We start from the raw sequence: 18,204 nt of genomic DNA on the forward strand, positions 1-18,204 counted from the left end.
TGACAGCACAAATCGAACAGAAATCGCAAATCTTGCTCGATTACTACCAAAAATCTGTTGGCATAACATAATAAACAAGCTTTGTCGTATTTTAAATGACTGCAATTGGCCGACATTTTTTGATATTATAAACTCGGTCTGTACAATTTATTTTTTCGCTAACAGTTGATAATAGACATGCTGTGCTTTCGTAGATTTGGCTATCTGGGTAAATAAAGTGCTAAACTACAAAGTATAATTTGAATGATGAATAAAATGTTAAATAAAAAAAAACATTTACGAGTATATTTGTATATATTGTACATATATTTGCGCAATATAACATGCCCAAGTTTAAAATGGATGAGATAGTATGTGTGTAATTCAACACACATATAAAACATATATGGAAAAAGTTTTAAAATGCTCAAAAGTAAAAAAGATTTATTATAAATGTTGTATAGCATAGCGCTATTGCACAACTGCGGATTACTAAACAAATAATTCTACAAAATTATAAATAATATTACTGGAATTTGTATATAATTATAACACAGGTATTAGCCATCTATAAAGACCATAATTAACCTACCTTCTTCTTTGACACTGCAAATCGATAAGATTTTACTGGTTTTGATTTAGAGAGCACCAAATTAAATTTAAATTAATTTTAATATTGCATTTTTGGAAAAAAAAATGAAATGATTTATTTGTCAAATGAATAATAGATTAAAATGTCAAATGAATAATAGATTAATATATTAAAAAGCACAGTTTTTGTAGCAAATTTGTGAAATGGATTGCAGCATTAACGTTTCAATTGGATTTAGTTCTTTATCTTCTTGATGCTCTAACCGTAACCGTAAATTGCATCATAAAATTGTTTCATTCGTTTTGCGTAAGTTGCTGATATTCAGTCTCTTTATATAACATAAAACTGTGAACTACACTCCGATGTTAAAAAAAAATATATATATTATTTATATAGTATTTATAAACAGAGTGAGAATTAAATTGTATTTTCTCAAAAGTACACTATAGAATATCATATTATTGATTTTATTAGATGTTCTATCATAACATTGATTTCTGTTAGTTTAATGATACTTTATTAAAGATTTTTATTTTGTAAAAACATGAAAAATTATTGAATTAATAGTAATTTATTTTTAAATTTGATATAATCCGATTTGATGCAATGGAAAAATTGTGAGAGATTGGAAAATCAATTGTTTTACATTATATTGTAATTAATTATTTTTCTGATAAACTTCCTTTATCTCGTTTGTTGTTAACAGTAGAAATATTGTAATTTTGCTAAACATAAGTTTTAAGTATTAAGATTAATAAGAAAAAAATTACACAATCAAAATCCACAATCTAGTTATTTATTTATCACTTTTATATTTTACATTTTGTATTGTAAGCCGTGTATTGTACGCAAGCAGAAGCGTAAAATTCAATATATCGTACGAATCTATTTGCCAAATACTTATTAATCTTTAACGTGTTTGATAAAAGCTGTTAAATTCTATCTCTTCCGTCGGTTTATACGTCCAAGCTCTAATCATATATTATTTTCTTCTACCTGTCGCCGGCACACACGCAACTGGGATTCTCATCGGCTTCAGTTGCCACCTATGACGGAGAGCTTCTGGAAGTGGTGTTTCCGGAAATTCATTATCGTCCGAATAACGATCGTCACTTAACTCGCTCAAATCGCGTTGACTTAACACGTGAACCTGTATAAAAACAACAAAATCCCGATTACTGGTTTTATTAAATTTTTGGGCATTATATACATATATTATAAAAATTTTAATTTTATAAATAGCTTTTTATTGTGCAAATATTTACAAATTTATTGTAAATACTGCGATAATAATTTCAAAATTTATTGTATTTCTGACAAGGAAATAGTTTCAATTGTTCAAAACTGATTTGATTCCATGAAATATGTTGTTGAGACCGAGAACACACATTTTCCCTAAGTTGTAATAAATAAGATTTTAATCTACGTACTCGATTCAATCGGCTATGGTTATATAGTAGTAAATATTTTAAACAAAACTCACAACTTTTTAAATACTTTATAACTATATATTTAAATTTGTCAAAAATTTAATATTTTTCAAAATACTCCCGTCTTCTTTAGCTTTGAGGAGTTATTTCATCTTTTAATTCTTCGCAAATCATATGGGGATGTAAAGAACCAAACTTTAAATTACCCTCTAATTTTGACTTAAATTCAGATATATACACAAAAAGTAAAAAACGTTGAGGTAAGATAATTGTACAACACGTATTCCTTAATACTGAAAGAGTCTATCAAGATTCTTTCAGATTCTTTTGCAGGCTAAAAATCCTTTGAAACATAGCCATTCCTGTTAAATTTAGATGATGTACGTAATAAAATTTAAATCGGTATTCATAATCAATTTTTATATTTATGAGTGTCTTAAGTACCGTTTTAAGATATCAATTAAGATTGGAATTGAATCTTAAGATATTACTTAAGAAGTTATTGAAACAAAATTCGACTATAAATACTTTAGAATAGTCTGTGTTAAATTTCAAATTGGACCAATATAAAAAAAAATACGTGTTTCTCAGATTTTTATGTCCAACAATACGATAAAAAAAAACTAGTTCCAGACAATTGTGACTGATCTCTCGTGAAAAATAATTAATGATATGAAGGACTAGTTGTTAGCTGTTATACCATGTTGTTCTGTCATTTACTGTTTCGTTATCCATAACAAGTCTCGGATGAGTAATCACATGTAAATTAATACTATTAATTAGAATTGACTGGCAGATAAATTCTTATTATGAATGTAACGGACATCGCACTGAGATAAATTAACCTTTAATATTAACACTGCACTGAAATTAATTAATCTTTAATATTAACGATTTTAACGGCATTTCTTGCAAATAATGCAATTACAAATGCGTATTGCTCTGGGCGAGTGAAACTGCTACTACTGAATGTTGTACTCTGTTCAGCATCTTCCCCTGTCTCTGATAGATAAAAATAGACGGCGCAGAAAATAATATACATTACGCATTGTAATGTTGTCTTTTTCGTTACAAACTACACATCTCTGTGTTTTTTAATAAAAACTGTGTTATATATTTTTATATTTTAATAGATTTTTTAAAAATTAAGACTTTATTTATACCTTAGCAAGTATACTTTTTTGCAAATGTCAATAACAATTAAATTCACATTATACAATGACGTTATTAGAAAGTAACAGAAACAGCAAACAGGTATCGATATTTACTTTACATTACCTTTCTAGTGAAATAAAAATAGGATTTAGATGTATTTGATATAGTTGTATTTGATATAAGATTAATATTGCATAATCAAAACGTGTTAGATTAAACGCGTAAACCTTAATTAAACGTACGTCTATTATATAATTGTAACGTGCACACTTGTTTGATATCGCGATCGAGGCGGCGCGACTCACCACCGCGACGGATGACAATGTTTATCCGGATGGCGATGGGACGTCCGGTGATCAATAAGCTGAGAGTTTACGCGGTCGGCGGTAATTAAAGTTGTGTATACTTGCACAATACTCGACATCCACTTGGGCGCACTTACGGGCGGCGAACAAGCTTCGCTATTTCTTACCATAGATTATCGATTGTCATGCGATCTTACCATGTAGTGCAGCAGTCGGCAGGAATTAAACTTGTTCAAACAGGCTTTCTGTTTGCAGCTTGACGCGGTCAGGTATCTCGGATAGTGTCCTTCGCCCAGATCCCTTATTTCATATTGCGCTTCGCAGATGCATGACAGAGACTGTGAATGCAATGTGTCAAGTGATGATTACATGTTATAATAATAATAATAATAATAATCATAATCATAATAATAACAATAAGAATAATATTCTAATAAATAATAATATAATAATAAAAAATATTTTAATTTTCAGCGCGCGCGCAAAAGAAAGAGAGAGGCCTATTTTTAGAAATTTTTTAAAAGAAAACTGCTGCAAATATTTTTCTCTGCATTTATGTATATATTTGTACATATTTAATATAAATTTTGGCTAAATGTTTATTAGTTTTTATACACAAATTTAAAAATAAACACGTTTTTTAACTTGATTAACATAATCTTTTAACCATTACTGAACAATTTTAGTTTTTACGTTTATGTAAAATATATGTGTCTGTTTGTTGCGTGTACTAACAGTAAGATTATTGCAATGTCTATAAAATAACTTTTTTTCAAAAATTAAACTAAAAGATTTTGATTAAAAAATTTATATTTTATTTTAACCATCTCATTTTAACTTGCAATATTTTTTATTTATTTTAGCTATAGCCATTTAAACTATAGCCATTTATAATAGTTAAAAAATTTTCTCAACTTTTTAGTTTCAATTAAGATGGAAGGCAATCAATGGCAAATCTTTTCTCAATTTTAAATTTACGTAAAATTTGTAGATATTAAATTTATATAAGTAGATGTGTAAATACATAAAAGAGTATGTGCAGTATGTACATGTTAAAAAATTGTTTTCGCTCTAAAGTATTTCTTTAATATCGTGAAAATTATACGTTGAGAATTATATGTTAAATTAAATCAATTTGTCATCGAGTTAAATTATATTTTCCGCCATAATGTGCGGGGTTAATATCTTTTATGTTGCACACGTACAAATAGTGGAATGCTGCAATACAAAAATATCAAGATAACAGCTCGTTAGGATGAAAGTAATTAATTAAATACACGAAGAGATGTACAGTGTTTACCATGCGTTAGTTGATAGCTTTTGTAATGAGCTTACTTTTGACTTTTCTACGAGATGAATTTCCATATGATATGCAACATGTGTATGTAAAGTGAATGTTACGCTTTTCGTTATTTTATTATTGCCTTCAACCAATTGCAAAGCAAGTTACACGAAGCTAAAACTAAATGGATAACTAAATGGAAAAAAGTGATGATCACCTTTTATGAAGTTCAGAACATATTTAATGTCATATTAGACTTGCAAAAAGTAAATAGAATTTTTCATCCAGCATAAAAAGTCATTTTATTTGTAGATGTTATTTCTACATAAATCTGGATACCCTTTACCATTAATGTTGACGGCCCATGCGAAAAACTTTTATTTAGAAAATTATTATACACATTTAATAAACTTTACGCGACGTTTAATAAACCTTTTGGTTCTACCTTTTGATTCTGACTTGTTTAAGTCATTTATTTAAAACTGCAGCAGAATAGAGTTATTTTCCTGTACTATATATATATATATATATATATATATAACTATTATAAGTTAAATCTAAATATATTAATATCAAATTTTTTGTTGTTCTCTTTGCAGCTAGAGTAGAAAACCAGATATTTGTGATAAAAAATTTGAGTGTTTTTTTTATTAACTGAAAAATAAAAAAAAACAATAAATTTAAAAAGCTTTGAGTTTTTGAATTTCGATAACTTTAATACTTTTAGCAGTAGAACCAAAATATCTGTACATCATCCTTTTATTCTCTTCTGAATTATTTAAATAAAGAAACAACTTCGGTTGACAGTCTGGTGTCACAGTGGAAGCGAGCACTCAACTTTCTCGGGTATAAATGATGAATTCGTAATCTAAACTTGGCTGAAGTGTATCGCGTGAGATGCGTGTCGCGTAACGATGCCACTTGTTCGCAAAAGAAAGAAGAAAAATTCTTACGAATTATGCAAACGTACTCTCGTTACAAGACGTGGTTGTAGATCGATGTCCTCGGCACCGGTGATTCGTTTAACCTCACCGAGTCCCTCAGGACGAAAGTTACGCTTGTCCTCGTAAAAAAATGCGTTCCGGTTGCTCTCGGAGACATCTTCGCGAGTGTTTAATAGAAACTCCGGTGCGATAACCTGCTCCTTCCACCGGCCAATTGATAAGACTTCCTCCGTGCTCTTCGCCGACAAACCGTGGATCATTACCTGATTTGATTAATCATTTAAATACGTTGTAATTAAAATAATTAGTTAGGGTAAGATTTATTTATATTGCGTGTGTAATATTTTTTTATTGGAATTATGTATCTAATCTTAATAGCACATGCAAATTGTTTTTCTTTTATAGGAATAAATTTAACTTTAATGATAAAATTTTTATAGAAATAAAATCAAATTTTTCTTAATTAAAATATTAAGAAATAGATTCGAATTATGTACTGAGAAACTTTTCTTTTAGAATTTGCTCTCAAAATTGATAGTAGGTCAGCATAAACTTTGAAAAATTTTGCTATATAGTGTTAAACTATTAAAATTTTATACAGTTTTACTAAAATTTTGCCAAAGAAAACCAAATTTTTGCCTAAAGAAAAATTATTTAAAAAATCATTAATTTATCAAAATCTATTGTCTAAAATGTTGAAATGAAAAAAGAATTTTTCTATTTAATGTTCTATGTATTTTAAATTGATGTTAAGCAGTATTATTAAGTATTATGTTTATACAAACACAAGTAAAATATAATAAATTACAGGAGGATCGCAACGCAATCGTATCTAATGCTTACAAAAAAAATAAGAAGCTTCATCCTCTTTCCAGGACACGTTTCGCACGAGTTATCACCGTATACTGGAGACTTGTTTTTAATATCCGTCTTTTATATACGAAATTATGAAAATAAAATAGCCCCATATTTCAATGATAGGTAAGATTCTATTACATCATCGTCAAGATGCCATTAATGCTACTCGATATCTGTCCGAGGGGGATGCGTAAATTTCAAGCAGCCTTTGTTTGAGCTACGCAGCATCTATTTGTCTTTTGTTTCTCTCGTCTCTATTCACCTCCAACACTAACAATAAGTAACAGTACCAGTTTCCTTGAGAGAGTTCGAATCTTCGGCCCTTACGACCGACAATAGGTCACAGTACATATAAGGGCGTCCACCTATTTTATTCGAAACATTTGCTCCAATGCTACTGCTGGATAACGTTGCAATGTGGTTGTAAAGTCGGCATATATAAAACTCCAATTTCACGATACCTGTCCGCTATTTACTACCGTGACGTAAAACTATGTGTACCAGCAAATTGACAAATGCGTTCGGAAATGCAAGTGATGCAGAATGACTCTCGAGGTAAAGCTCATACCTGCAGTTTTCAAACAAGCTATATAACAGAGTTTTCGCTCGCAAAATGTGAGATATTTTCGCGGTATCTCGATTTTGGTCTAGTACATTTACTGGTACGTATAATGTATTAAACTACATATATTTATTATAAACATTTATTTAAAATTACTATTAAATTTATATTGGAAGTTCTATTGGAAATATTTATTTATTAAAATTTATATCATCGAAGGAGAGAAAGCGGTTATGAAGTACCTTTTCGTTTTATTTAAATAATTCAGTAAATATTTATGTGTGACATAATTTTTATTGATACAAGTTGTTATTCATAGAGTTCTTCATAGAGTACAAATCATGTTATAAGTTATCAATTCTTTAAGTATATGTAACGAATATAATTAACAATTTACTGAAAAAGAAAAAAAAATTGCAGTTATGGAACCTGTAGAGAAATATTGGACCAACAAATAATCATAAAATTGTTTTGTAATCTGATTAAATTATAATTTTCTAATTTAATATATATAATGTGTTTTTCAAACTTTTGATTTAACTTGATTTAATTTAATCTTAACGTGACTTTTAATTTATAGTAGTTTCTTATTCCTGTAATTTTTAACATAACTAAATTAAATTTATAAGCCATTAACTTTAACTTGATTTAGTTAAGAAAATATTAATTTATTTAAACTTGAGTTTTAACATTTTTTAGCAATTAATTTAAATGACCAGAATTATTTTGGTAATTCAACAAAATTATTTTAAGATTTGTATCTAGCTAAATTTTTAAATTATTTTACTTTCTCTCTGGCATCAAAATTGTTCTTTTCGTGCACCGATACATGAGTATTGAAGCTTGTCTTTAACGAGCACGTCGTAAGTTTTAACAATGGAACATCAGAATTTGCAGGGATCGCTGTCTCCAGAGTGATATTAGTATGAGTTAACCAAGCGCGAGATATCGTTTCCACCTTGCGGTAATGTACACACACATACACACATGCGTACACAGAGGTAATGAAAACATATAGGTCCTCTTCTCATTACCGCTCACGGGATTCGCGTGCGATGAAACTACGCAACGCATTTTGGAGTCATGCAAGCCAAATTGCGACGTGCGTCAAATTGCGTAACCATCGTAGGAATGCTTTCCAATGTTCTCTATTAAATGCTTCTCGTTGCACGAGATTATGTCGAATTAAAAAACTTATGAAAAGATTATATAATATCTAATAATAATAATCTAATAAATTATTATCTAATAATAATTTATAATATCTAATATCTAATAGACAGCACTGTCTTTGATGCATTAACAATAATACACATGATAAATTAAAAATAATAATCATTTAAATTATACACAGAAAAAAAAAGTAATATAGCCAAGAACATTTGTAATTGCGGGCTGCCAACTATATACATAAAATACTCAATACACTAATATTTACTGTTAATGCAAGTACAATGTTGATACTGCAATCGCATATATTATTGTATTGAGTATATCTATAGTTGGCAGTCCGCAACATATCTTACTGGATATATTGCATTTTTTTTTAGTGTACGAAATGATTGATCCGGCTAAAAGAAATTGATCGTAGCTAAAACAATATTGAAGATAGAAAGCATTCTTTAGAGAATATCGTGCATAATTCGTGAGTATCAGATGCACTGCACAACTTTGTATTTTATCATCTTACCATCTATGTTTCACCCTCGACCCCCTCGACATTACATGTGATTAAAAATCAAGATTAAAGATACAGCACTAGCTGTTTACATCGTGTTTTAATGTTAATTATATCTTTCCATCATATTTTTTTGTAAATATGTATATAGAAGATGGAAAAAATAATAAATATCTAGAAATATCTTACTTTTTGATTAATGAGAGATTAATTATTTGTTTTTAATACAGACAATTCCATTTTTGGAATAAGATCATACGATGCTTGAATACTTATCATAAAATGTTGTACCATTTCTGCTTCCAGAAAGGGCTTCCTAAAAAACTATTGGTTGTACTATTTTTTTTTTAAGCAAAACATCTTTTAATACTTATATAAGTAATATTTAGAAGAAGAAATTTACTTGTTGTACTGGCTTTTAAAATTTCAGTATTGAAAACTTTAACGTTTTTTTGACCAACGTAATTAATTAATTTAAATATTATTGTGAAGAATTGTAAACAGTTTCTGTCAAAAGATATTCCGAAAAATGGTGTGTGTGTGTGTGTGTGTGTGTGTGTGTGTGTGTGTGTGTGTGTGTGTGTGTGTGTGTGTGTGTATTTAGACTTGGTAAGTTAATATTTTTTTAACTAAAAGTTAAAGTTAATAGCTTACAAAATTAATTATGTTAAACGTTACAAGAACAAAAAATTAATTTAGTTAAAAGATACGTTAAGATTAAATTAATATAATTTAAATTAAATGTTACTTTAAAAAGCATTATTTGAGGTCTTTATACCAATTGTTAGTCATCAATAAATGACTATTTAAAAAAAATATTAAAATAATAAGACAAATATCAAAATAGTAAAGCAATAATAATCAAAATAATAATTTTTATATAATTTTTATATAAATTTAATTTATTTTTATTTGAAAATGTAATATAATACAATAAGGAAGCATTCATTACATTTCAACGATCATTCACTAGCGAAAGCGCTTCAACAGTGAACGATCATTCACGTTCAAGTGTCAACAGATTATAAGTTATATTTTAATTATATTCACATAGCTAAATATTAATTGTTATAATTTTGATTAACTTTTAAAAATTATTATTGTCGTAATTATTATTATTATTATAAAGTTATTTTTTAATTAAAATATTTTTTTGTATATGTATTCTTTTTTTTTTTTAAATAAAAACTTGCACGATGGTCATTTACTAAATGCATTAGCTTATCGGTCATTTATTGGTAGTTTTTATCATTTTCATTTTTTAAATCAAAGTTATTATTTTTTTAATAATAAAAGAATATAGAAACTTGTGAAGCATCTGCCTATATTAATAAAAAAATATAGACAGATATTTACAAGCTTTTATATTCTTTTATTAAAATACTAAACATTATTAAATATCAATTTAATATTACTATTCTTATTTAATTTATAGATAAATATGTATCATAAATTATTATATTTGTTCACTGGTGCTGTAATTCTATACTAAATCAAAAAGTTGTATTTGTATTCTTAAAAGTTAGACTATTACTTAAAACAATTATAATATAGAATATCAAGTAAATTTGATATTATATTTTAAAATTAAGTTTACATATAAAACAATAAAAAATTAAATTTTTTTGTATAAGAATTGCCAATAAAGTTATTTTTTGCAATAAATTATTTACAGTTTTTCGTGAAGGGAAAATCTTATAGATGTTAGTATTAAAAATATTAAACTGTTTGTTAATTTAATTGGTAAAATTACATATTCTGACTTCATGCATCACTGACTGTGTTTCAAGATCGACAAAAATACGGCACACACTTTATGGAGGGTTGGAGATAAAATTCAGAGAAATTATTATTATGCATCAAGATACGCCGCAGAATTACTACAAGACTGGCATTGGCACTTCTTATATGTAAGTACATTGACAATTTTGTCAAATTCTATTTTTAAAAAAAATATTATTTTGTATGTAAAAGTTGTTTTTCTTTTATAATTTCTTTCTTTTATAATTTTACATAGATAAACTTTTAACTTAGAAAAAATTTAATAAATAAAAGTTTATTTTAAAAGTAATTAGTTATAATTAAAAATTAAAAATTAAACTGTTATTAATAAAATAAATAGTAATACTTTCTATGTATTTAGATTATTTTGTTTAGGCTCTTCATTTAATAAAAACGATATAATTTAACATAGAATTTTTTACATAAACAATCTAAAATAATTGAAATGTGAATTGAATATTTTTGTAAAGAGAAAACACAAATATTTTTTTGCTTTTGCATTTTAGTGTGCCATTTTCGAGGTACTAAATACTTTCGTATTTCAATTTCGTTTCATATTTCCTCCCATTTGCGTTTGCTATTGCATCATTTCCGCACTGCTTACGCGCGACAAATATTAACGATAAATGATGCACATAGACGCGATTTTCAGGGTCAAGAATTATTTTCTGCACCAGAAAGCAGAATCGATTGCGGGCAGTCATTCCTCATCCTTGCACGCAGTTTGCGGTTTTTGCATTTATGTGCGTGCACAGGATCATTGGATTAGGTTAATCATGCTCTAATGACACACGAGAATGTTCCAATATCTATTCCAAAGTTGTCATATGTTACAATATCATTTTCTTTACAAAAAAGTTAGTATGAAATGTTTCTTTCTTGAATTCTTAAAGAAGTTCTAACGTTTGATGCAATATAAAATGGTCTGTATAACTATACAATATGAGAGGTAGTTATATTTGGAACAAATTTATTTAACAATATCTGGAAAACATTTATATTAATTTTTATTGTACCGTTTTAAAAATACATATATAATTTTAAACGTGCATATTTTATATATTAGAAATGTGCAAAATCTTATTTTGTAGATATTCTCTCTTAATTTAAAATGTTTACGTATGAGACGGAAAGTTAAAAATAAATTCTAATTATAAAATGAACATTTTTATATAGCACCTTTGAGAGACGTTCTACAAGGACTAGAAAACATCTATGAAGATCCTAAGGACGTATCTAGTACATCCCTTAAATAAAGTATACTGCAAGTGAGTTAAATTCATTTTGATAATTTTTTTTTAATTGATTGTACAGTTTGTGAAAAATTTACAATATATTTTTCAATGAAAATTTCTATAATGACTCAAAAATGATTTAAACGAGCGAAACTACTCCCAAAGATAAAGAGCTTTTGATTTCTTAAAAATATATCTTATAAATTAAATAAAATATCAAAAAAATATTTTATGTGGAAGTTTATAACAGTATCCCTATTTGATTAATTATTTTACAAAAAAAAATTTTTTTTTTATTTACTTTCTTTGTAATCTATACGAAAGATTAACTGTTACAATTCAGATTTTGATGAAACATTACAAATGTAAGGGGAGTATGTACACAAATAAATACAAAAAATGTAGAAAATTTTATTTACAGTCTAAAAATCATTTAAAAGATGAAATTATTTTTTAAAATAAAAATATTTTTTTCAAATATATTGTATAAACAAACCAAAACATTAAACAATTATTTATACAAAAATTTTACAATGAAAATATTCTTATTTATTAAAAAAAATGTATTTTATTCTATATTTGTATACAATATACGTAAGAAGCTTAACCAATTTCAATTTTAATTGTAAAATAATGCATTTAGATCATGAAACAAATAATTAGATAATTGATAAATAAGAATAGAATAATTTTTTTTAAGTTTACACTTGCCAATGTTATAATATATTAAAAATATATTTTAAATGTGATTAAAATTTGCAGCTGGTGCCATACAGGAATATAGTATAGGTTTTCCAAATCGTAGAGCCAAATGTAAACGTTTTTACGTTTAATTAATCAGTTGCAAGAAACAAGGTTGGTGATATTTATGAGAAAATATATTGGCGGCAGTCGTGAGTGACACGTTTGTACAAATGAAAATAAAGTGACACGTTTATTGGACCCAGAGGAAGATCCATCTTAGGTTACATATACACATATAACATATATACATAACAAACTGTTGATGTTTGTCGAAGAACACAATACAACGTATTCTAAAAGATAACAAAATGCATATGCTTATCATTTTACAAAAATGCAGAATCTATTATTTAAAAATTATGTAGAAAAGATAATCTTTTATACACGGTTGTTAGTACGTGAAAAAGTATAAAGCCTGGTTTTCCACAAAAGATTCTATTTATTTATGATCTTTATTTCACGCGAGGTGGTTATTTAATTTATTTAATTTATATAATTTGCATATTTAAAATAATAAGAATTTTAAAGTATACTATTAGACATCGTTTTAATATAAATTTATAGCCCAAAATACTGCACAATTCAATAGTAATTTTATGTTTATATTCTAGTACTTTTTAAAAATAATATTTATGTATGTATACACAAGTATATTTATGTACAAATATTTTTAATATTAAATTACAGACAAGACCTATCAAGCTTCATACATTATATTAATTTAATAAACAAGTTACCAGGGTTACTAAAAGATTTTCCATGAAATATACGTAAGAAATAATATTTCACAAAAACACTACATAATTCGCAACTTGTATGGTTAATGTTAACAAAAAAATTTCCAGAAAGGTTTGTAAGTTATAATTTAATTTTGCTCTAAATTAAAATAAATGTGCAATTAAAACAGCTTATTTGACCGTAAACTTTGTTTACGGGTCAAAATATAAGCTTATCAGCGCACTTGCAATGTTAGAGCTAATTTTAATTGTTACTATTTATCATGAGGTCACATAAAAAAATACTTGTATAATGAAGTATAAATATCTTAATAAGATATAAAAGCTAAATTATGAAGACTGCGTTTGTAACGCCTAAAATTATCAGTAATGCAATGTTTGATCTTTCTTGACGCGCAAGATTATACATTAAATGCAATGGTGATCATTTTGAACACATTTTGTAGAAATTGTTAATAAAACTGTGTATTGTAAATTTAATGAAAACTAAGAAATTAAAATTAATAAAATAAATCCTAATTTATTAATTTATTTTAATTATATAATAATAATAACTTAATAAAAAGTTAAACTTTGAGAAAAATATAAAATGTAAAAGTATCTGAAGAATTTATAAGCTTATATTTTAATTGTAAATAATAATTATATCGATTTATTTTCTCAATAAATTTTAACTCTTTGCATATGGGTTTTAATAACATCAATTTTATATAAATACTAATTTTTGTAACGTTTTATTAGAATAATCAAGAATAATAAGAAATGTGTACATTGGCATTAGTGTGAAATATTTAATAATATTTTAATCTATTTCACTTCTTCATATCAACATATTTAACAATTCTTTCTATGTCAAAAATAATTATCTAGATTTATAATATTAATTAATATTAATTATGCATTTATTATATGTACAAATAGAGATTTCATATAATTTCTTAATAAAAATAGCATTACACATTATATTAAAAAATGGAAAGAGATCACTTATATAGAGATCACTTTCAAAGTGCTAAAAATTTACTTTTAAATCGCTTAAACTTGACGAAAAAATTATTTTGAAACCTCTTCTTTTAAATGTTTTTTTGCAGATTTTAATTGTCTTTTTCTTTTATAAAATGACACAATGATTAATCTTGAGCTATCAAAATAATTTTTAGTATGACTTTATTACATTTAGCGTGTAAAAAATTGGAAAAAAGTTATGTTACTTGTATTTTGTAGCAAAATCTTTTCTTTTTAATTTGAATGGGTGTAAATATTAAATTGATGTTAATTATGAATAAGCTATATTTATGGTAGAGAGAATTTTTTTTACATTTTCATACCAAAAACAATTTTATATATTGTATAATTTTTTTAATAAGAAAAATATGAACATACAGCATTGTAACCAGCTTCAATTTCTGGGTAAATTGATACATCATAGTATAAGTTGCCCGTACAGTAAACTCAATATTAAATTAACAAAAATATAAAAATAGAAATAAAAGAGCAAATAATAGATACATATTTTTTAATAAAAAAAATTGTATCTGTAAAAGTTATTTTGTAAAAATTAAATAGCAAAATATTGTTACAAAAAAAAAACAAATGTTTTAAATGTAGCTTGCTTTAATATAGAAATGTTAATTATAAAGCGTTTTAATAATAATTTGAGTTATCATATTTATTGTATTTATACATTTTATATTTTAATTGCGCACCGTTACTTTGGACTTAAAACGTAATCACATTATATAAAATGAGATTAATAATATTATAATATTAAAAACATTATTAATTTTAATAATATTGATACTAATTATATTAACATCTATACATAGTAATATAGTATGTGTTATATTCCTCCACTTTAAAGTAATAATAAATTTATTATAGATTATTACCTCTTATTCAGGATTTGAAAGGATCTCCCTTTCTTTGTGGATGTCTTAGCCAATTAGATCACCGAAGCAAATAGCAATATTCTTCGCAATAAACAACGGTAATAGAATGCTGCATACGGCTAACAAGGACAATAATATATACATGTTATATAAAACTGTTTATTTACCCGTCTCGATTTGAATTGTGTTAAACACATACACTATCTTATATACAATTATTGTTCTTGCACGTTGTTCTTACGTTGATCAATATTTTCCTAACATGTTTATTATGAAGAAAATTAACATATGCTTCGATGATCAAACCAAGACACTTGCGCGGAATATACATTCAAGTTCAAAGTTTGACTGAAAAGTAATATTTTTCACAACAAATTCTTTACTTTAGGATAAGAGTATATACATAGACGCTAGTTTTAATATCAGTAGAGAAGAAAAATGATAATATGGTTACCCATTTATATTTTATACAATAACTTTATTAATAATCAATATTTTAAATTGAAACTTGACGATTATATTCATCAAAGTGTTATTCATTAGATTTTAGAAATGCTCAAAACTAAAAATGCTTTATGATAAACGTTGGCTATTGTGTATTGTCATATTAGCGTCACTTCATAACGGTAGGCTGCTAAACAAATGATTTCATAAGTAATTACTAAAATTCATCCGCTAATAACGAAGATAATACAAGTGGCCATAATACCACCTTCTCCTCTATTATTAAAATTAATCATACAGAACAAGGTGGTGATATGGCCACCCATTTATATTTTAAACAATAACTTTGTTAATAATTAATGTTGTAAATTCAACGTTAACGGTTATTCATCAAAATATTGTTCATTAGATTTTAGATTCAAAGTTTATGAAATATTTATTATATTACATATTATTTATATAAATGTAACGACACTGCATAATAGGTTGAAGAGAAACAGGAATAGTTAAATGATCACCACAAAAATAAATGTATGAAATTAGTTTTGTTTAAAAAAGTCACAATATTTTGTTACAAAATTATATATTTATATAAAATAAATTGTTGGGTTAGAAAAATATTATAGTACAATCGTGAAGAAAGATAAACGTAGTAGATAGACTTACTTAATAAGGTAGGATTTTTAAGTTTATACGTAACCTTTTTTTTGTCGCGATAATAATTTATACATGTCACGAATTAATGATTAACAATAGAGCGACAATCGATTTAGCAAGAAATTTTTTTTTATATGAAGATGGTCGAAAGTGACCATATTACTAGTACGTTTAGGTGGCTATATTAACAAAATTCTATGTCATTGTTTAACTTTGTATAATTCAAAATATAACACAAATTTTTTAAATAATTTTTTTAAATTATAATATTACATAGACTCATTCTCTCTTACTCTTACAAAAATAACTCTACACATACACACACGCACACACACACGCGCGCGCGCACGCACGCACAAATACATATACTTAATTAAAATGTGATGATAGCCGTTCACAAAATTAGTGCGACGAAAGAACTTTTATAATCAGCTTTGCGGGAAAGAAGCTGACAACTTTGAGATCTTTGAAAGGATTTTGACATATTTGAATATCGAGTCAACATGATTTTTTTAGAAGTCGCACACAGACAGTATTTGAAATTCATTATTTAGGATTTATATAAGATTTAATAAACGTTTTAAGATTTTTAGAAAAACAGCAAGCAAAAGGAAGAAAGAATATATATTATTGTATATTAATGTTAAATGCAAAGCACAATGGATTACAAATATAAAGAAAATTATTATTTTAAGAATATGTTTATTATTAATAAAGAATTCTTTAAAAATCCAGCTAATTATCAAGATTTTACAATGAATACTTACATTGAGAGAGAAATGTCGAAATATTGAGAACTAAATATTTCTGGTGACATTTTTTTGATATTTATTAAATAAAAAAATTTATTTGTGATAGAAAAATATACATTTCTAGAAAATATTTTGTGAAATATGCTTCTGAAATATAATTCTTAAAAATATACCATTCGTATATATTTCTTAATATATCTTATTAATAAAGAGATAACACCCAAATTGTAAAAATCAATTATTTATTAGAAGTATTATGAAACTTTTTTTTTGTTCTTTTGAAATAAATCATTTATTAGAAAAAAAGACTTTTTTTATGAGAAACAATATATATTTCATTAAAAAATTGTATTCCTAAGAAATAAATTAACAAAAAAAATGAAATGTAAATTTGTTTTTACAAATAAATTTTGTATAACAAATAAATAGCGAAGAAAACGTCATAAGAAGTATTTGATTCTCAATACTTTGATATTTTTCTTTTAGTGTATATGAAATAATTATAACTACAATTCAGAAATTTATGTACCGTTGGAAAACAAGAATTATTTTTTCAGGACCTAACCGTTCATCTGATTTCGCGATTTCTCGAGAGAAATACATTAAAATATTTTACTTGAGGATTATTAAAAATTTTGTTCTGGAGTCCTTGAAAGAATAAAAACCAGCAGATCTCAGCTACTTCGAACACCTGATCATCTCGCTTTTAAGTGATATTACTTTAAGATATTAACTTGTGTATATCTTGCGCTTATCGCCTGATATTAATCTTCTTCTTCCAGTCTTCCCAGCATTTTACTGTAATGTCGAAGCTTGACGTTAATTGAAGCGCTATTGAAAAATACTTACATTTTATTTAACAAAAATTGCTAATGGTCAGAAAACATGTTTGATTTGATGGATTAAACGTTTATTACTCATTTATCTCGTCTAGATTGTTGAGCATTTAGATTATAACGAATAACGACATGATGAATGTTCGTTTTTTTAAAGAGCGATTTCTGACAAGTTAATTAAAGTACTATCACTTTATCCACAATAAAATAACAAATTTGCTATTTCACCAAATTACCGTTATTTAAAAATATATAACAAGAATTAATTAAATTTATTAAAGCCTAAAATTGTGTACTTTATTTGTATACTAATTGAAATTGTTATAATTGAGGAAATAACTTG

At 26.0% G+C, this 18,204-nt stretch overlaps 2 protein-coding genes across 2 annotated transcripts; one reads left to right on the plus strand and one right to left on the minus strand.

Annotated features, from left to right (window-relative positions):
• Nucleotides 1–1,351: 1,351 nt before the first annotated feature.
• On the minus strand, nt 1,352–6,608 carry LOC105836183 (prothoracicotropic hormone). The gene is made up of 4 exons (XM_012680039.3): nt 6,531–6,608; nt 5,714–5,950; nt 3,659–3,799; nt 1,352–1,721 (listed from the first exon to the last, which is right to left on the minus strand). The coding sequence occupies exons 1-4, from the start codon at nt 6,549–6,551 to the stop codon at nt 1,554–1,556; spliced, it is 567 nt and encodes a 188-aa protein (XP_012535493.1). The 5' UTR covers nt 6,552–6,608; the 3' UTR covers nt 1,352–1,553.
• Nucleotides 6,609–6,700: 92 nt separating this feature from the next.
• On the plus strand, nt 6,701–11,607 carry LOC118644542. The gene is made up of 3 exons (XM_036283245.1): nt 6,701–7,207; nt 10,576–10,695; nt 11,220–11,607. Exons 1-3 carry the CDS (start codon nt 7,061–7,063, stop codon nt 11,334–11,336), a joined length of 384 nt encoding a protein of 127 aa, XP_036139138.1. The 5' UTR covers nt 6,701–7,060; the 3' UTR covers nt 11,337–11,607.
• The last annotated feature ends 6,597 nt before the right edge of the window (nt 11,608–18,204 follow it).

The sequence above is a fragment of the Monomorium pharaonis genome, chromosome 2, assembly GCF_013373865.1.
Source record: "Monomorium pharaonis isolate MP-MQ-018 chromosome 2, ASM1337386v2, whole genome shotgun sequence".
Taxonomy (NCBI): Eukaryota; Metazoa; Arthropoda; class Insecta; order Hymenoptera; family Formicidae; genus Monomorium; species Monomorium pharaonis.

Coding starts and splice junctions, on each gene's coding strand:
- LOC105836183 (XM_012680039.3), bottom strand. CDS start 6,551: ATGAAGCTTCTTATTTTTTTT. Junction 5,951..6,530: donor TGAAGCTTCTTATTTTTTTT/GTAAGCATTAGA, acceptor TAATCAAATCAG/GTAATGATCCACGGTTTGTC. Junction 1,722..3,658: donor GCCGACTGCTGCACTACATG/GTAAGATCGCAT, acceptor GTTTTTATACAG/GTTCACGTGTTAAGTCAACG.
- LOC118644542 (XM_036283245.1), top strand. CDS start 7,061: ATGCGTTCGGAAATGCAAGTGATGCAGAATGACTCTCGAGGTAAAGCT. Junction 7,208..10,575: donor TTGGTCTAGTACATTTACTG/GTACGTATAATG, acceptor CTGTGTTTCAAG/ATCGACAAAAATACGGCACA. Junction 10,696..11,219: donor GGCATTGGCACTTCTTATAT/GTAAGTACATTG, acceptor CGCGATTTTCAG/GGTCAAGAATTATTTTCTGC.